This window comes from Trichoderma virens (assembly GCF_000170995.1).
Source record: "Trichoderma virens Gv29-8 chromosome Unknown TRIVIscaffold_78, whole genome shotgun sequence".
Classification (NCBI taxonomy): Eukaryota; Fungi; Ascomycota; class Sordariomycetes; order Hypocreales; family Hypocreaceae; genus Trichoderma; species Trichoderma virens.
The window spans coordinates 315,664-335,837 of record NW_014013671.1 but is presented as its reverse complement, the minus strand read 5'-3'; the positions used below and the strand labels follow the sequence as shown (position 1 = coordinate 335,837).

Genomic DNA, 20,174 nt, shown 5'->3' with positions numbered 1-20,174 from the left:
TTACAGTAAACTGATCAATACTCCGTGCAATATGTGACAAATACAGATTTGGCCCAAGTCATTCATTGATGGGGAATTGGAAAAGGGCATAATTCCTTCTGCTCCTTATATCTGCAAATAAAAATTTCTAGAGTAGTTCTTTAGAGTTCTTTACAATATTTATATATGGGGTCGAGGGTGATTCAAATGGTAGCATGTGCTCCGAATTATCTTCAAATACACGCCTTATACACATATCCTAATTCAGTCTTGAGGACATTAAATCTAGTTATCAAAATATGTCGGCCAAGTACTGAAATTACTGATTACTTATATTCTACATTATAAGGGTCGATGTATTACATTATAGTTTACTATTTAGGGCTTAAAAGCTTGTTAGATATCTGTCGCGACGCTTCTAGATCATGCGCCTTGACATGACAAGTGTGAGACCTGTGAACCAAATATATGTGAGTTATCAAGTTTTAATTTCAAGCTCAAGATTTTCTGTAGATTCAGTTAGCTATACTCCTTATACGGAATGGAGGGGGCTGCATACTGATATACAGTGCCATCCTGGTAGATGGAGCATCCATTATAACCAGTTCCAATACCGCATTCCATAGTACCCGAGCCTGCCCATGCATCTTGAGAAGCAATGCAATAAACCGACTCGCCATTTGCTCCGCAAGACGGGAACCAATTCATACCGAATGTTTTGCATCCAGGCGTTCTGTCACAGAACGCAGCGCAGATGGCAACTCTATCAGCGTGTGGTGTGCCGGTAGGGATATCTTGTGAATATTGATCCAGGTAGTCACTGTAATTGTGAAATTAGCTACTTTATCTTTTAATTTTCACATTGCCGAAAGAATACATACGCTTCCAAGACGTAAGCGCATCCGTCTGTTGGGCCAAATACTTTGGTGTAGGCAACATTAATCGAGGCAGTAGTGGTAGCGAGAGGTACTGTGACAGTCATAGTAGACGTGGTAGTTGACGTTGTTGTGAATGCGACGTTGACTGGGGAGAAATAAGTGACTGAAGTCGTAGTCGCAGCTGCTGTGGGAACTTCGGTCACAAAGACTGTTGACAGCGTTGAGGTGGAGTCAATGCTGGTAGTATCTGTTTCGACATCCAATAATGTTGTGATATAACCAACAGAGGTAGTGGTTGTCTAAGCGGGGAAATTAGGAGCTACTTTAGTAGCCAAGTCAGGGAAAGCAAACTCACAGATGCGGTGCTTATGGTGGATGTTAATGCTTGCTTTGTTGTCATTGTACCAACTACGTTCACGGTCTTAGTAGCCCCCCCGACAGTTTTGAACGAAGTATGGGTGCATTTAGTCGTGTGCGTGATAGTATGTGTCGGTGCGTGAACTTCGATACACTTCATTTCGTTAGCAAATGATCGTTGGATGGAAGGCTTCGAGATGAGACATACTGAGCATGCCGTCTTCAGGATGTTATTTTGACATTTTGCCAGCTTCGGCAGAAGATCATCACGATAATCATGGTAATGGCGCTTTTGTATACCGGTGTCGACAGTTGTGTAGACCGTAGTAGTTCCAGATGACGCCGTAGCCGTGGTTTTCTGGGAGGCAAAAACTGTGATTGTTGCGGTTGTGATCGTCGTGGGAAGTGTAGCTATGGTTGTGGTGCTGTATCTCGGTTACATTTTGTGTCCACAAACTTGGGCAGCATGTGATGAACTCACATCGTGTCAGTTCCTGTTGTTTGGTAATCCGTTGATGTAGCAGTGTATTCGGTGACTAGGTTGGTCTGAGTGTAGACTGTATCAATCTCCGTGCCGGTGTAGATAGTCTGGGTCTGCACAGGGAAGGTCAGATGGTGAATCATATCGAGGCTATACAATATTAAAGATGAGTTACCGAAGTTCCAGTGGTAGTTGTGGCAGTCGCTGTAGTCGTATAGACGTACGCTGTCGCAGTCGACGTGTAAACAGTAGACGTGGTAACACTGGTGGTGAACGTAAGAGTGTGGATAGGTTTGGAGATGGTCACAACTGCAGTCGTCGGTATCGTCATCGTTCGAGTGACAGTCGAAGCAGGCAAGGGATCTTGTTTTGTTTAGTACAGGTGCTCGACATTGCCCAAAAGATCACTCACAATGACGGGAACAGTAGGATTCCGCTGGTGGGTAGTTCTTGAGAGGGAGCAGTTCATTATATGGGAAGTGCTGGCACACACGGTCAATACCCAGTACGGACTGGGCTTGTAAGAGGAGAGCAGGGAACAAGATCTTGAGTGACACCATCTTGAGACTTGGTTGTGTGCCAAGAGAGTCTGGAAGAAGCAGGCTGCGCAACCAGCAATCATTGATCTTATTATGATCGCTCTGACCACTTCATAACTAGTTCCTTTTGGTGTCTTCGCTTGACACTCATCTGATCTCCCAATTTTCCTAGTGAGCTGAAGACAGCCCCTTGCTTACGCTAAAATGCTGCTTTTTCACAAGAAAACTTCGGCCCAAACCGCGAAAAGAGATTGCACGCTTAGCTTGACTTTACGTAGCAAATACAATGCAGATCTAGGCCTAGATTTCCAGCCTCAAGGCTTGAATCATTTTACTCCTAAACAGAAACGTGCCTGATTGGACCTTTTGACCCATTAGCAGGAGTAAATACCCGCTAAATCCTAATAGCATGAAAATATTCCGACTATTTGAACAAGTACAATGACCTAGGCTGTTAGCCGCGGGAGCCCCTCAACTAGATTCGAATCGACTACCGCTGAATGCCACATCAGGATACGCTGGAATAAGACTAACGCTCAGCTCTGCCGCCATCGAAGCTCCAACACCTCACTGTGCTCGTTTAGTGTCAAAGTAGCCCGTCAATCCTGGTGGCCATCGCCACCTGTTAATCACTTGTCTAGTATTTGGGACCGTAATCTAGCGTAAAAAAGGCACACTTGTATGTAAGGAGAGCAATGGAATGAAGTGTTCATGGAATCAGGAGGTATTCTCTTCCACCCAGAAGCTAACATTGACACCGTATGAACTCGAGTTTTTCGCCCCCAATTTCACAACGGTTACTTGGCGGATAGCTAAATGCAAACTTTATTCTTTTTAGATGCTGACAATAAACAAAACGGAAATCATCTTACGGGGAAACTGATGAAGTGCATTGAAAAGGAGGTCTTGGTTACTCGGAAGACGAATCCGGGCACCGATTAATAGCTACCGTCAATGACGGCACTAGCCACCAAAGTGTATGCCCTAGTTATTTGCGTCCTGTAAGCGACGTGCAAGCCGACAGGTTGTCAGCTGCGGCTGAGCTCTGACACAGTCACTGGGGCTTAGGACATGGATTGGGTTTCACAGAGTAGAGTCCACCCGCCTTGCTCTCTTTGTTGTAGCGGTACATCCCAAAAGCGATTGTTCCATAGGTAGGTAGGTAATTATTAAGAAATATCAGGCGTAGATTGGTCTTACTGTACTAGATGGCAGGGGCAACAGCCACAAATATGTGGCCTTGAACAATAGGCTTCTTGCCAAGCCCCCTACATCTCATGTGGGGTGATTGAAGCCTTTCTTGTATGCATAGTAGCGGTCAATGAAGAAGATAGCTACACTATGTGGCTGGACACATGAAATGCTTGTCTCATTTGTCTTTGAACGGCTAAATTCTGCCACGCTTGTTCAACGTTTTATCATGGACAAATCGGCCTCCTAATGGGAATAAAAGATCCCAATGCAGTCGAGAATGTTTGCCGAGCAACTGTTGGGAAGCGGCGCTGGAGGGTATGATGCCGCTCATGATGATTGTAGAGCAAGGAACTGTCAACAACTCTGAGGAGGATTATTCTAAACATGTCTGTCCTGTAAACAGTATGAGATGCCTTAGTGTAAATGGATGGAAGCTACTGTTCTGGTCTCGGAAGTAATTTAACCATCAGTCGTCTATTTCTATCGCTCTATCATTATCTAATTTATCTATTTAACGTTCCATTTTAACCTTCCAGGGGAGATTTGCATGTAAATGTGTTGATCTGTGGTGATTTGAATGCAGCCATCAAGCCCTCGATGGCTGCATATGCTCCCAGCCCACTCAGCGCCATTGAACCGAGTGTGTAGATGAGCAGCATAGCATTTATATACCAGAATTTGGCAAAGAAGCCGCGGACCCATCGCTTTATTCCCGAATCCCGGCGATAAACGACACCTGTTGCCGGGTTGAAGGCTTCTTCGCCTTGCATTGCATTCTTCTGGATAAAATACCCGAGACCAATAAAGGCAGGAAATGTATACGTGAATTGCACAAGACAAACCGCAGCGATAACGCTAGTCAAGCCGAAGAAGTCGGGGATAGATGCAGCAATGATGAAAGCGATGGTCCAATAGATTGGAACCGTGACGGCCCACAGGATTTTACCACCAGTAGTAGTGAGTGGCGGAGCTCTAAATATCTCCATGAACACGTTGTTGTAGATGACTTTGATTCCAATATTGCCGTAGAGGGTCGCGGCAATGATTCCACTGAGGACGGCAAGCATATTGCAAACAGTTTGCCAGGCATAAGGTGACAGGCCCTGATAAGCGAGCTATAGTTGGCAGTTGTTAGCATGCGCGATCTAAATATGTGATATTTCGGCTTGCACATATCTGAGAAACTTACTTGATTGGCATATTGTCCCTGGTAGTAGTAAACAAAGGATCCATAGGACATGTAGCAGGCGTAGATGAAGAACTGAGCACCCCACATGGCCTTGAGGAAATCCCGAGGTCGCTGAAGCTCAGCCATGAACTCAACAAACAACTGTGCACCTCCGTATGCATAGACACCATTCATGAGACCATTGATGGAGCCGATGAACCCGTTGGTTGAAGGAGGAATGCCGCCATGTCTCTCAACGGGAGGATAAGTTCCGTTGGCAAATGGCGCGACGGATTGACCACCCAAAGCAGCACCAGCGGAGCCGGACTGAGCAGCACCGTAATTCGGTTCACTATGGGCCATGACACCCATGCTGATAAACATGATCATAAGGTTGAGAACAACGGCGAAGTTCGCCAGGAAACCCAGCTTGTTAAGGGTCCGGATTTGTCCTAAGAAGAAGCCCACAACTGCCCAGATCAGGCAGCATACGACGTAGCAGAGGCGGAACTTGGACACCTGCGAGATCGAAAGGCCATTGCTGATAACAAGAATGCCAACACTGATCATTAGTTGCAGGGCTTGGAGGAAATTGATCGTATAGCGAAGCCAAGGTCCCCAGATGCGGTAACCAAGATCACCGTAGTTCTTGGTCGGAAATTCGTATGAGTCGACGTCTAAGAATACTTTCCAGAGAAGGTAGCCGGAACTAAACTGTGTTAGTAAACAAACAAACAGCATCCATGCAGAACCTTGACAACTTACAATCCAGCACAGAGTCCAAAAAGGGTGAACAATCCGATGCCTTCTCCCCAGCCCATCGTACCGATAGAGAAGCCGACTCCAAATGGACCCAAGATGTCCGTTGTAATCAAGTAAAAGCACGCAGCCGCACTTGCAGAACGTAACGCTCGGCTTGCATTTGTCCATTCTAGATCTGTGATTTGCAGTTTGTCACTGGAGGGTGCCTGATCTGCATGTGCTGGCGGGTTTTCCTTTGCTTCTTTCTCGTTGGGCTGCACTCCCTCTATCCTTCTTGCGGTTCCTTTTGATGGGAATATCAGTTCCATGAAAGTAGTAGGTGGTTTTGTGGCTGCGACGGCATCTTCTTCTGCTCTTGTCTTCTCAGCGTAGTACATGTATTCTTCGAGAGTGACGGTAGCATCGTGGAGAGGTCGATGCTGTGGCTTGATGGCAGCTGGGAGGACGACATTGGGACTGGTAGAGCCATCCTCGGGTCCAGAGGAATAATCCTCTTTCTCAGAGCCCATGTTAATGATTGGAAACGGTCGAAAGCGAGCTATACGTTGCGCATCAATGATATAACGATTGAAGAATTCTGAAAGCGACAGACGATTAATGAGACACGGGTTTGGTTCCTGAAAACCTGCAGCAAACGATGGGGCAAAACAATTGAGGCTCTCTGGGGAAATTAAGACACTCTGGGGATATATAAATATATTTAGTAGTACGACATTAGATGCATCGCAACTCCAATCAGTCGCCACATTTGAGACTACTTCACCGCACCAGACTCCATCGTCTGGAGCCCGTGGCAATAGTCATACAAACTATGTATCTCCCGTAGGCTGTTCCGTGGATGACTGTTTTGCGATATAGACAAACTGGTGGTGAGTAGATACGAATACCAGCCTAGCTAAGTACTACTGGTTAGTTCAAGGAGATGCCGATCGCTCCGTGTGGTTGACTATAACGACTTTTGTCCGAAGATTGGAACTTTTTTTTTCGGCCCACTAACACGGTTGAAAACTGACTACTTTCGTCAAATAAACGAAAAGGGCGTGCTATGATTCCGGACAAAAGTGCCAGCTATTGCCAGCTGTACCGAGGGTTGAGCGTAGATCCAGTCTGCTCGGGAGTCAGTGTGTCATCCGACCTCGGAGAAGCTGTGGCCAAATCACATTCAGCTACATAAAAATATTTTTTTCAAGGAGCTTTAGCCTTGTTTGATTTAACATGACTAGTCGTGTCAGAGGTGCTTCTGCGGAGAGGAATCTTGGGACCCATACCATATGGAATACTCCAAATGCATCGAGTTGGCCAAGGAAATCTTGTCCAGCATTTTACATCACGTACATTGACGTTCTTATTTAGATACTTTACGACTTAATGTTTTTGGTATTATTTAAGAAACAATAAGCATGTCAGGAAGACAGGTTCTTCGTCTTCATACTTGAGACAACCACTCTGCATCGGAAAATTTATCCTCTTTGTGCGTCTTCCGAACGTGCCGTAGTCCCACGGAACGGAGAGTTTAACCTCACGCCACACAATGACGACATCTTAAAAAAGCCGAGTGGAGTACTCTCGAACCCCATTCGCCTTCTAGCGCATCGATAGAACAGCGACGAAACAATTTGGAAGAATCAGGGTGAGAACAATGGCTTGGCTTTGATCATGCAGCGCCTCCCGCGATACCAAGGCAGATCCTGTCTTGGCATCTCGATATATCATATCTGCCGGTAGACCGGTGGAGAACCACGTTCTATTCAGAGAAATGGGAACTGGGGTTATATGCTGTCCAACACAAACTAAAGTTACTTGCGTCGAGCTTCAGTAGAACTTTTTATACAACCCATCGCACATACTGAGTAGATAATAGATATATGTAAAAGGCATCATTTCGTATATCCTGACAAATCGATCAATCCAAACTCGAATGCCGTCCCGAGGCATCGTGACTAGGCTCGATATAGTTGGCGGCCCGGTTTGACAGCAGCCACTCGGCTCGAAAATGCCGACTAGATTTGAAGCACGGCTTTCATCGCCAAGTCTGGAACTAAAAACAGGCCGGGCTAAGGCCGAGATCCGCCTCCCGGCCCACTCCCGGCGTTCCATGTCTTCCGGAGAATGCTGCTCTCCGATGTGGAAGTTACTGGGAGACAGTCATTTTGAGGAATAATAGCTATATTTGAAGTAGTTTATCTACTGCATAACTCATACGATATATCAGATGTCGTCCAGATCTTGCGCGATGGGACAACTACAGGCTCTTCCCCATCCTATGGCATGAGCATACCACCCATACATGAGTCACAACTACAATTAATACATTGCCGGCGACTATTCGTAGATGGGAATCTTAAGCCAGTAGTAATAACCATTAGTTCATAATTGATGGGATAACCGAGTTTATTCTTTGCTGGATTCATACTCCTGCCATTTCCCCAGAGTCCATTTCTTACCCCAGAGTGCGGCGAGTTTGGGATTCTACAAGCAGATGCCAAACAACTTCTGCATCAAATTTATCTTACTTCTAATTGGCTCAAATTGAGTTACTATTACGAGAATGCCCATAACAGGCGGAGCTCAATAGTCCGCCTCCTTCCGCAGAACTTGCATGTGTGTTGATCCGCTCGGCCCCTCTCGTGAGCTTCATTCGCTGGACATAGAATGGCTGAAATAATTACTCTTCTTTACTACTGTGCTAAAACTTGATCAATCACATATGGCTTTCTCTTACGTGTTTCATACCTTCAGTTCTAGGGCTGGAGATGTCTCGATTAGAGGCCGCCGTAGCCTCGATAGAAGTGGCGATGATAGCACCAAAACGGGCAATATATGGGCCATGGAGCTATGATTTCGGAGACATTAAGACTATATCAGTGGAGAATGTTACACGATGGCCTTACCACTCAGGTGTGCCGCTGGACATCACGATTGGTCATTGACAGGGTTGAAGGCCAGCCTAATCTCTCTCAAGGGCGAAATCCCGAAGCAGCCAGTGAAAGATCCAGTCTCTCCGAATAAGCAATAGTAGTAGCTTGGAAGTTGACAGGCACTATTTAGATCTTGGGTTACTCATCTCTTCATTAATGGTCAGCGTAGAGCTCGCTCCGGATACGAGATAGCCGGGGCCATTTAATTCCCATCACGCCGTCTAATAGGACCCTAGCTATGCATTTAGCTTATTGGGGATATAGTATCACCCATTCATGGTCATGTTTCAGCTTGAGCCACAAGCCCCGAACAGCCGCTTTAAACCCACCTAACGATCCCATTGCATGTACACTTGTCAAGACTTTTTCACGGGGTTCCCCCAAGGGGAAGACAACTGGCAGGACCAGGTGCGTTCGTTCCCAGAGGCTGAGAGTGCTTTGTATATAGCAGAGGACTAAATTACATTAATGCAAAGAATAGGTGTGGGATGATATAGCAGAACCTCATCGCCAGTTTTGCTGTTAGACATGGAACGCGGTTAGATAGATAGGGATTTTAAATCTACTGAGCTACTTTCATTAGCTTATATGAAGTATCAGTCCGGGAGACGTGCAGGAGCAGTGAAATCGGTGATTCGGATGTAAAAGCATTGCGCAAAACGGTCGACAAGCACACTGAGAGAACAAGTACGCAGCTCAAAGACTTGCGGCACGGTGTGTTCAGATACACGGAAATACCCATTAATTTATGTGAAAGTTAGTCTTGCATTTGATCTATTACCAAATGAGTGAAAGTTTTCCCGCCGATTATATACATACCTACCTACCCTAACTATACAAGTCGTTTACGCTGCAGGCAGGAGCTTTTCTATTCACCATCTTTACGTATTGAAGAATGTACAGATTGTAGAAGGATACGCCGTCTTGGATACGAAAAGGGAGTATTTGCCTCTTGAACATCTTGATTCTTGCAAGCTTCGCATATAAAATATCGTATACCTGCTATACACAGACAAGATTAGATACAAACGATCAGTCCCAGAACGGCCCAGCCTAGCTAACTGAACAAGACACAGAATATGTTGAAGAAAGTCTAGAGTTATCTAGATCACATATAGCACTTTTGACATCGCTAAGGGCATCCTTTATCAGAAGCATCAGCAGCTACACACGAAGAATCTAGGAATAGCTCTTTAATTATTATTTTTTATCTTTAATTTTTTTATTTTTGAATGTAGAGAAGAGAAGAAAAGGGGGAGCAGAGAGAGAAGAGGGATGGGGAGGGGAATGCTCTGATAAAAATCGCTCACTCAAACGCTCAGCAGAAGTGCCACGAGATACAGTCGTAGTATCCTAACTCTTAGATCAGTGTAAAATTCCCTGTACAGAGTCTCCATACATTACGGCCTCATTTAACCTAGCTACGGATAGATAAGCTAAGCTAAATTAAACAGTAACCAAGCACATACGATCACAGGTGATTAAATGTGAGGTCACGCCAACTCTTTTTTTATCATAATTCTTTGCCTCCCAATTCCTACATCTCTAGATTACAAAGTTAGGCCTCACTAGTCCATTTTCCAAACCTCGGCTCCAGGCAGCGTCGAAGGATTTTAAGAGGATGTGTCTTTTAATATCCAACATTTATTAACCACCCCTTTCATCACTCGTATTTGATTGGCTACATGAGGGGCCCGTACATAATGCGGGAGGACCAACAACATATGAAATGTATTTCGAATCGAGGCAGTAATAGTGACGCCAATTCGCATGCCTCAAACTGCACACGATAGGAAACATTAAGTGGAGGGATATCCAGCGCCAGGCTATATCTTGAATATACTATGAACATACGTTATCGTCTCTTCAGGGAAAATAGCAATAACTTTCCGTGCTATGGGCCAGAATTAACAGCCCTGCTTTAATACCGCAATAGTATTAAGCAGCCAATAATAGACAAGCCGTCACATACAACACGGGGTTGCCGTTCTGGCAGGAGTCTATAAATGGTTCAACCCGTGTTCAGCTTCCTTAAATGAGCTGCCATGTTTGATTAGCTACATGAAACTGCTACATGGTGTGATGGAATCAGCCTATCATTAATCGTGAAATTATTTTCCATCGCAGGGCACATGAACACAATGCGGAGCTAGAGAAACTAACAACCAACATGCATACGACTCTTTGTTTACCAGCACAGCCTAGCTCCTAGCCCCTCATTCCATCATTCTATAATAGTTATTACTTCTCCCAAGCATCTCTACAGTACAATCCGAGTATTGCTGTAATCAAGAATCAATCCTGCTTCAGCATGGCAACCACAATCGACCCACGAGTTATCGCAGAACTTGCCTTAATACTAGAAGGCATCAACCCATTTCCTCATCCGAACGAATTCAACTTTGATACATGCCGAGGATTTAAGAAAGATTCCACGAGTCGCTGCGGAAATTCACCTGGCACAGCTGAAGAACGGAAAAAACTCACGGCTCTGTTGTCTGAATTTCGAGTTCTAAAAAAATGTGTCGACACTGGCAGCCTCTATGATAAAATGGAAAGCCTTATTACTCTCACGCACTGTAAAAGACGACATCGCGAGGATGCCTGTGAGGCTTTTGACAAATGGAAGGCACAAAGGAAGACAGTTGCGTCAGATTCACCGCCAGTGACTCCAAGAAGTGCGATACCACACGCTGATTCCTTAGAGTCTCTCTCTGATGCCAGAGGAATTACTTTACCAAGATCTGTTCCTGATAGTCCAGGATATGAGGATCCTACCTCGGACTCCTACATTACAGAGAAAATGAAGAGCTTGAAAATTTGTACTACGGCTCACGACACCCAGACCAAGACAGACTGCCGCTGCTTTGATGAAGCCGAAGCACAAACGCAAAGGTTTAAGAGGCTTGGTGATGTTCGTCTCCCCGAAAAAGGGAAGGAGCAGGACGACGTTGAAATATACAAGACGATACGAGATCCTCCCAGTGCTACTAGCATGTGTGGCGGCATTCTTTATGTCCGCGAGCATACCAAAATATCTAATTTATGCAAGATTGGGTGGACGAGAACGTCTGCAGACCAGAGACTTAAGCAGCCTCGAAACTGCTATAAACTTGAGACGAAGATTATTCATCAGACCGAAGGGGGGACGTTCATTGGTGCTTTCCAAGCTGAAAGAATTGCTCACGCAATACTAGCTCACAAAAGGATTCTTATTTCCGGGTGTACACAATGCAAAAAAAAACATAGAGAATGGTTCCTAGTATCCGGAGAAGAGGCATGCAGTGTTGTCAAGTTAGCGGAGCGGTGGCTCAAGATACCCGCATACTCTCTCCAACAGGGGAACTACAAGCTAACACCCAAGGGAGTCGGTATACTCAAGATAATGCTCCCCTTCTCGATAAATGACATGAACGTGCTAATTGATAAAACTGGCAAACCGGATAACAACCTCGGTGCATCCTCTGATACTACACCAAGAGCCGCAGACCGAGAGACAAGCGCATTTAATGTCTCTTCTACCGCTGCTGAGAAAGAAATCCCGAGGGTTTTCGTCGATACAAGTTATGTTATGACGCAATCACTGGGCTATACTCTGAGAGGGATATCGCCTATGGGAAGAACAAGTAGCCAAGGAGCGACCCATCTGGCCGAAACCGAAGAAATGTTTGAAAGATATGAGATTCGATCCAGAGAAACAACACCTGAGGGCAATTACATCATCGTCACGGAGCAAGAGAACATTATACGCAAGAAAGTATCTAGAACCAATCTCGATTATGATCGAGTCCCCAACAAATCTGAAGGCAATAAGCAAGAGGTCAAAGAAGTCGTCGAGGTCCGGGAGATCTGTAGGGTTTCAAGTGGAATATCAAGGTGATTGGCAAGCTCTGGGAGTGATCCTCAAGAATTTCACTTTTATCTATTTATATGGTTCTCCAAATATGTACATTTATACGGAGAGTTGGCTTGTCAAATCCTGCTATTTGTGAAATCAACACAAGCAATCAATGAAGTTGAAGAGTTTAGTCTGGTTATTCTATTTTGTTTACGACCCAGACCCTTTTGTGTCGACTTTCAGCCAATCTACTTGAGCTTTGTTGCCTACACACAAGCCCGCTATTCTTAGTTGAATTGGGCACTACCAATGACCGCCAACGAATATATTTTCTTAAGGACCATATTTCTCTTTTTTATGCTAATTTAAACCACCGGATAATTATGCTTCCATTGTTGGTAAATTTATTTTTATTAATGTCAGTGTTAGTGTTTCTGCTATTGTTATAGTGGTGGTAGTGCGGTTTCGACTTGTTATAACATCAGGGGAGGAGGGGAGATGTACAGAGTAGCAGTTGTGTATTTAATATGAATATTTCCTAGTCATCAAATATATGACTTTCACAATTCTCAAGAAAATTATCAGCTCTTACTGGTATTTAAAGCTCTGTATATACGTATGTGCTCACGTTTATCAATCATCTACAGTCATGGTAGGAGAAAGATAAGATTAGTCGCAATCGAAGCGATGACCTGTTAACATAAATCCTTCACGACTAATCAAAATTTTCGACATGCAAGTATAGTCCATCCAATCCGCTCCCCTTGTCTACAGCCAAATTATCACTTACTTTCACAACGGCCAACCTCACTGCAACTGATAACCCGAATGGGCCACAAACGGCGACGGCCGTCTCGCCTTGTGCCTGGCTCACTCGTCTTTCAAGGAGTTTTCGGAACGGAGGCCGTCCGAAATGCACCTCAGCGAACGAAAGGTATATATTCGAAGTCCTACGGTTCTCTGGTCTCTTTTTTTGCGGCATCCTCTCCTTCAAAGTCTTCTCGTTACCAGGGATAGGCTGTTCATCAACTCCACTGTCATGTTCTTTTTCGTGTCTTTTTGATTGGCAGCATTTAAGTTGGCTTCCTCCAGTAGACTCCTCGTCGCGAGCAACATCATCGCCACCGGTAATATGAACACTACAGAGCGTTTCAATACCCGCCTCTTGCAGAACACTGAACGCCGTGCGCAGCTCTTCGGAGACCCAAGATATCCAATTGAGGTGTTTGATTGCCCAGATGAAATGAACGCTTCGAAGTGGAAGGGCTTTGTGCATCTTGGCACGTTCTGCAATATCCTGAAGAACGGAGAGAGTAAAGGTTATTCCCGTCGACCCGGCAACTAGGACGAGCGTATCGAAGCAGGCAAAATCCGCATGCGGGCTGGGATAAGGCCCGTCAATGAGCGTCAGGTGCATAGGCTGATGCTTCTCAACTTGAGCAGCCCTGAGAAGACGCTTGGTAAAGCCGCCGCAGGACCGCAGGATAAACACCAGATCACCTCCATGTGATGATGGAGTCGACAATATCGTCGCTGGGTGTCCCTGCAAAAGGCTGAACCGGGGGATGAACAAGCGTGCATACGAGCCTGCCGGCCATGATTTGATCTGCCGGCTAGAAAGCCGGATCTTGGTCGCACTACCCTCGAGCGGTATCAGGGTCACTCTACTCGGTCGAATGTTGATGACAATCATCCTCACAAGGCGAATTAACTGACCAACCAGATACAGGGCAATGCTAATGTAGATGTAATTAGTCGAATAGGGCGACGAAGTCCCATACAGGTGATAGACAATTGCAACTGTAAAGCCAAAATAGGTGAGCAAGTGCTGCACGACAAACAACTTATACGAGAAGAGCCGCAACGGTGCCAGCGAGGTCAGGTTCATCCAGAGTAAGAGGGCATACGCAGCCATGCCTGTGGGCGGGCACTCGTCGGTTTGCCATTCAAGGGCCATCAGGCCATAGAGGTTCCAGGCATGGCTCTGTAGGCCAAAGTGCAAAGTTGCCAGCAACAGCAAGCCACGCGAGACCCATCGGTGGTAGACATTGAGCCGTTCGACAGACGAGTTGACAAGGAAGCTAATCAGGCTTGTCTTGCTTGATGTTAACACCAGCAGCGGCACTTGCGCCGCTCCGAGCCATCCAGCACGTATACTCAGAGCCTGGAAGTGCTGTGCACCAGGGACATTGTTGTTGATAAACACTAGAGCAAGGATAAAAGCCAAATACGCGGCGACGACATAAACATGGCCAAGTGGAGGCACTTTTAACCAAGTTGATGCTGATACAGGCGTCATTTGGAGGTAGCTCGGCTCTCGAAGGAGGGCGGTCGCAGTGGCGATGGATTGGGTCAAGAGATTCGCGGGCTTTGCTGGTCCAGAACGGTTTCTTGCGCTTCGTCTGAGTCTGATTTGTACTGTCAACGCTAGATATCTCCATTTAGGTTGAGAACATCCATGGTTTGCAAAACCCACCTCATCCGCAGCACGCAGCTCTGCACAAAATTGCAGAGACTCGCCATGCCAATGACCACTACGACTCCATACCAGAAATACCGTGCGTACTGATTGCCAACTGCGCCGAAAATTGAGTCATCGAGAATCTCTTGCAAAAAGTCAAACGCTTGAGTTTCATTGGAAAAGTCGACACCGGCCGGGGTCAGCGCTGCAGAGGACGACGGGCTATCACTGTCCATGTCCATGGTGAAGGCGATTTCTTTGGATGATGGTCTCGCTATGTGCTCTCTCTAGTTGCTCATGGCCTACATGTGTTGTGTGGAATACATGTTTTGGAAATGAACGATCTTCTGTTGTCTTCAAACAAGTATTGCAGTTATTTGGTAACTGAACACTGGAGGACAAAAACAGCTTATATGCGCACAAATCTGATTGCGCAATGCCATCTTGAACAAATATCCAGCGTTTGCCGAAGTTCCGGGTTGGCGTATGGCTCCCGGGGTTAACCTACATGTATGCTAGAAATAATGGAGCGCAGCATCGAACTGTCGCCTCTAGTTCTTCTAGTTGAACCAATTAGCGGATTGTGAACGATAAGATGCTTATCGGAAGCCTGACAGTCTCACATATTTGCTCAAATCTTCTCAGCTTGCAGTCCAAGTATAGCTGTTCGGCAATCAGCTCCCGAGGGTGGAGAACAGGCTTTTGTTCTCTCTTGTTGTGGCTACCTAGATAATGAGTGGACTGTGTTCGAATAGGGTTTCTCTCCAGGCTGTATAATCGCACGTATAGAGCGGTCGCTCAACGGTCTATGGATCTCTTCTGTTTGCTCCAAAACATATTTTGCAATACAAATAATTGTAAATTGCTTACGCCATATTCTGACGTCTCATTTACCAGAAAAGTCAGCTGGTGGATGTTTTGAGGGAGTTTGCAGGTTATTCGTCAAGATGTGCGGCAATCTTCCGTTCTGGGTGTGTGGGTGCGAAAAGCTATGTTTTCTCGGACGTCCAAACCAACGATCAAAAATAGCCCTATAATCGACATTTACCTCTTTGTGTGCAAGGCCATCTCTTCCCTAGCCTTCCAACTCCAGCTTATTAATATAATTCAACACATCTTTACCAGCGGTACCAGAGCATTGCCACCAAAGTCTAGGCAGAGGAGTATCTTATGTAGCTAATGTCTGCGAGTTGCAGTTGATAGTTATATTTTATCTATAGAGGTAATAATCATCATCTAATTGAGAGATCTAATAAAGATGTAACGGCGGGATGTTTTATCCACTTTATAACGTCAGATCCAGATTTTGTGCAACAAAGGAAAAAGAGTGCTGAATAGTACAAAGAAAATTACGACTAATGATGGCATAATGATGACTGCTATTATATGTTAATTTATAACCCTGCCCTTTGGACAGTGCGTCAATGAGTGTAGTTCCACTTTGATAGGTATCTAGAAGACGTTCCGGCGTCAATCTAGAGCTATCAAGTGTTGTTTCGAGGGCTAGTGCATAGCCGTTTGTTGAATCAGCTGTTATAGCTTTATTAAACCCTTCATCTTGACCATAAATTTAGGCTCTATGAAGTGTTGTTATATTCTGGCCTTGTTGTATTTGGAGATAAGAAATCATGTCGCTCGACGGAGTCGTGGTAGTCTTGAAACAGTATTCTGAGACTGGAATTTTTTAATTGGATTTGGTGGGATAGATTGAGTCTGGGAGTGAGTCTGGAGGGCTCTAGTCCCTAACTCACTGACGCTACTGTTTTTCATAGTCATGAGAGAAGGACGTTTGCCTTGGTTGGGATTGGCGCTGGGTTGCCTCTCACTGGAGTAAGTCGTTTTTAGCCCTGAGATACAAGGTCGGTTGTTTCCTGAGCCACGACCAATATTTCTAATGGCTGGACCTGATGTTGACTTATTCCTGGCCAAATTAGAAGGCCGTTGATCCGGAATAGGAGTGGCACTGCGCTGTACTTTTTTGGAGCTGATCACGCTTGACCCTGTACTACTAGGGTGTGAATATCTTGTGTTCATACCATTGTTCCTGGTATGTGGGCCATGCCCTGATGTGTTCTGAGCCCTGATAGAAGACTGTGCGCTTTTGCTGGGGGTAGTGCTACGTTGTTCTTCATTAGGGTTGATTTGGTCTGGCTCTGCGAAGTAATGGTGATTTTCACCTTTGGTTCCAAAGATGTCGTTTTTTTCAGCATTTGCATCATGCGCTAACAAGTTTCTTCTGCCTTCGTCTTGTGCTTCGCTGTCTCTTCTCATGGAGCCACTTTGGCCAGTACTTTCAGGAGACACTGGGGATTGAGGAGGCGATGGGTAGCCAAAGGTGTCGTATCGATTGCTTGGATATTTCGTAGATATATGCAGGCTTGGGTAGGCTGGCGCAATACTGAATTGCCCATGATTCTGTTCAGAAACGAGATTCTCGTGCCCTTCTTGGAAGGGTGATGGAGTTCGAGAACGATATGCGATAGATCTTGGTATGTTTTGGGGTGTTGGTGGAGCATTGCCATCATTATTATTTGTTTGACTCTGCTCACGACCCTGGACTCTAAACTCCAGTCGAAGGGCTGGGGGAGTTTGGGTAGGCAGCGGAACAGAATTTAAATGGCGTCTCTTGTTACCGTAATCGTGATTCCTCTCAGAAGCATGGACCTTGTTCTCTTCTGGAAATGTCGTGGAGGCTTGAGTAGGCATACTATTAATTCGCTCAAGTGGTGGCATCTCAGCATAGCTACCGCTCCTAGCCCCAAGATCACGATCATAACCTCCACACTCGCTGCTTCCGCTAGGAGTATAACCCTGAGGAAGATTTTCACCTTCTTGGTGAACCGGCAGTTGGCTGAGACCCATACAGATGATTCTCACTACTGCCTCAATATTCCCCTGTTGAAGCATCGTTCTTAGAGATGGCGGTGCTCCCTGTAACCACGCTTCAAGGTTTGGCTGTGTCGAGGAAGTATCATCAGAATTCGTTTGTTTTGGCACCTCTGTAGGGATTGTTTTTCCTGGTTTCTCTTCAGGAGCTGTTTCTTCCAACTTCGCGTCGTGTCCTGTGCCGCCCGGTTTGACCGTTTCAGCCGGTGATGTTTGTGGAGGTTGGGAATCGTTTTTAATTTTGGTGTTTTCAGAATTTATCACTGTATGAAATATTAGTTAAAGCTCTCAGAAATGGCATAACGCGTGGGTCGTTGTGCGAACCTATTGGACTGACGGTGTCTTTCTTCTCATTTCGCCAAAATGGCCACAAATTCATCGCACTCTGTATAATACCAGGTGAGATTGTGACTTGTCAGAGATTATTAGCCGGGAATCATCTTATTATGAATGAGAGTAAACTTACGTTGCACTCGTTGAAGCTTATCAACCTCACTCGTGGCCACCACCATGAGTAATGCCTTTGCACATGCTGCAGCTGTTGCAGCAGCGTAGTCCTGCCATTTCTTGCTTTTATGCGAGTCTGAATAATCAGAAATTCCTCGAATAACAACGCAGGGAAAGTCGTTCATCAGTCCTGCAGCTTCCATCTCAATGCAAAGGAGATTATTGTTAAATTGCTGGGAGAGCGTGTCCCGAAGATTCGCGTCCTTGATTACCTGGTTGCCTGATGCAATCAAGCCGTAGTGGATCATACCGCTCTCTCTTCGACTTATCCGAATCACTTTGCTCTTATCGCACATGCGACAATCGTCTTCATCTTCGTCATCAAGACGAGAGTCGCCTCCCTCCATATGGCCGTAGCTTGAGTCATACAGGACGTCCTGGAGAGAGTCAGACTTGAGAAAGCTTTTCGGCATATTGGGTATGCTTTCTAGATTTTTTAAATAAGCAAGCATATTTGTTCGTGTTGTGATATGATCAGCTTTAAATCTTGTCAATGCTGTAAGTAAAGCTGTTGGCGGAGGAGCCAGGGATCCCGTTCGTATAAACTGGCCGCCGGCCTCTGTCTTGCCCATATCCCACTGGATAACGCCAGGCTCCGTACCGTTAGGGCAACTGATGACCACATCTCCGAGCCGAGTCTTCTGAGGGATGCCTCCGCCCACCCCTACCATCAACCCAACCCGTACATTCGGAAAGCTAGACACCATTCTAGTTGCAACTGTTGCTGCAGTATTATTACCAACCCTGCCCAAGGGCAGACCAGCAATAACAACATTGTGTTTACCAATGCTTCCGAGAATATATGTATTCTGGTCACCAGATGGGTTGGGGAGGTCTTCATGTCTCTCATCGAGCATGAAGATTGCAGCTGTCTGTTCATTTGGTAATGCGCAAACCCATCCGATAGTGTAGTCATTGTGAGTATGTGGTAGGCGTAAGTCGTCCATATTGACTGATGTCTGCGGTTAATGACAATGGCGTCTTTTTGGGAGGGGGATGTATAAATCTAAACTCTCAAACTAAAATCGAGTTCCGAGTAGAGGACAACTCTTGCTCTAAAGTATACCGAGCAGAATACGCATGCTTAGAAGTGTGCTGCGCAAGAGCTTGAGGGAGAGAATGCGGATATTTACATGGAATATTGGTGATGAACAGAGCCGCACAGGTCATAACCACATGCTCAGTGTCTCACTGACAGATCCAAGGCCCGACGCCATCTGTCCTTGGAAAGCGCATATTGGACGCAATTCGGACGCAAGTCCACATCAGCTTTGACAACATCACCACCATGTTAACAACGTCTTTGGCACTAAATTATTTACGGTCTGAACAACGAATGTCCGTTGGCATTATCTCGCATACCAACGTTATGCCAATATTATGCCTGGCTACCCAATGCTGTATGACATCTCAGAGCCCACCATGCATGCAGTGTCTTGGAATGGCTACGTGGACCAAGAGGAATAAAAGCATTAATCTGCAAGCCTCGTTATGCTGTTCAATTGAATTGCTGGGTGATGCCCGACATCAGGCTCGGATGGGCGGGAGTGGTACAGCATGATGCAGCTCTTCGGTGATGTGCTGGACACTTCTCCAGACTGTCACGCGCCAAAAATAGTTCGTGGCCTCCATCAATGGCAACCTCATACGGCGTGGGTAGTCCATGCATGGGTGCATGTCTCCATAATGGGGCGTAGACGCATGGCACAATTGGCCAATTAGACGTACATGTAAGCTGGCAACGTCATATGGAACTTGTCGAAGGGCATCCATCACATTGCAGGTTGCCGGGAACTACGACCGCAAGAACTGTATACAAGAGCCGCACGCAATATTTAGTAGTTACTGCTATGTAGAAGGTTCAAGCAGGGAGAGAATGAGACATGTACTGTAGTCGGATAGGTATAGTTGACATGGAGCTTTCCCGGCTCCAGCTCGTGGAAGAAAGCATTATGAGCTGGCTGCATCGCGATATCAGGCACATACGACCATAGGCAGTGGGAAATTAGGGTCCCTTCAAGATCTTCTCCTGAGTTTGGTGTCTTCTATTTTTTTACATTCCAAAGCACTAAATCCGGAGCCATATGATTCCATTTTTGGTACATGTAGTTAACCAGCCCCGTGCTAAGATGCTCGCCGCCGTTTAGTCCTCGCAACCACCGTTATTATACCCATAAAACGTCGTGCACGCATTTTGGCAGGAAAT

At 45.7% G+C, this 20,174-nt stretch overlaps 6 protein-coding genes across 6 annotated transcripts; 2 read left to right on the top strand and 4 right to left on the bottom strand.

Annotated features, from left to right (window-relative positions):
* Positions 1 to 476: 476 nt before the first annotated feature.
* Positions 477 to 2,255, bottom strand: TRIVIDRAFT_223705 (uncharacterized protein; the record flags this gene model as incomplete). The annotated part of the gene is made up of 8 exons (XM_014099455.1): positions 477 to 486; positions 539 to 799; positions 861 to 1,156; positions 1,213 to 1,368; positions 1,423 to 1,639; positions 1,696 to 1,808; positions 1,871 to 2,058; positions 2,108 to 2,255. 8 exons carry the CDS (start codon positions 2,253 to 2,255, stop codon positions 477 to 479), a joined length of 1,389 nt encoding a protein of 462 aa, XP_013954930.1.
* Positions 2,256 to 3,952: 1,697 nt separating this feature from the next.
* TRIVIDRAFT_69432 (uncharacterized protein) lies at positions 3,953 to 5,867 on the bottom strand (the record flags this gene model as incomplete). Its single annotated transcript, XM_014099454.1, has 3 exons — positions 3,953 to 4,543; positions 4,618 to 5,305; positions 5,362 to 5,867. The coding sequence occupies 3 exons, from the start codon at positions 5,865 to 5,867 to the stop codon at positions 3,953 to 3,955; spliced, it is 1,785 nt and encodes a 594-aa protein (XP_013954929.1).
* Positions 5,868 to 8,239: 2,372 nt separating this feature from the next.
* Positions 8,240 to 9,232, top strand: TRIVIDRAFT_69431 (uncharacterized protein; the record flags this gene model as incomplete). Its single annotated transcript, XM_014099453.1, has 4 exons — positions 8,240 to 8,256; positions 8,541 to 8,684; positions 8,860 to 8,990; positions 9,180 to 9,232. The coding sequence occupies 4 exons, from the start codon at positions 8,240 to 8,242 to the stop codon at positions 9,230 to 9,232; spliced, it is 345 nt and encodes a 114-aa protein (XP_013954928.1).
* A 1,355-nt stretch (positions 9,233 to 10,587) lies between these two features.
* On the top strand, positions 10,588 to 12,156 carry TRIVIDRAFT_69430 (uncharacterized protein; the record flags this gene model as incomplete). Its single annotated transcript, XM_014099452.1, has 1 exon — positions 10,588 to 12,156. The coding sequence occupies one exon, from the start codon at positions 10,588 to 10,590 to the stop codon at positions 12,154 to 12,156; it is 1,569 nt and encodes a 522-aa protein (XP_013954927.1).
* A 673-nt stretch (positions 12,157 to 12,829) lies between these two features.
* On the bottom strand, positions 12,830 to 14,817 carry TRIVIDRAFT_192646 (uncharacterized protein; the record flags this gene model as incomplete). Its single annotated transcript, XM_014099451.1, has 2 exons — positions 12,830 to 14,541; positions 14,610 to 14,817. The coding sequence occupies 2 exons, from the start codon at positions 14,815 to 14,817 to the stop codon at positions 12,830 to 12,832; spliced, it is 1,920 nt and encodes a 639-aa protein (XP_013954926.1).
* A 3,132-nt stretch (positions 14,818 to 17,949) lies between these two features.
* On the bottom strand, positions 17,950 to 18,882 carry TRIVIDRAFT_118997 (uncharacterized protein; the record flags this gene model as incomplete). The annotated part of the gene is made up of 1 exon (XM_014099450.1): positions 17,950 to 18,882. A coding segment is annotated over one exon (933 nt), but the record flags the coding sequence as incomplete, so codon positions are not given.
* Between the last annotated feature and the right edge of the window lie 1,292 nt (positions 18,883 to 20,174).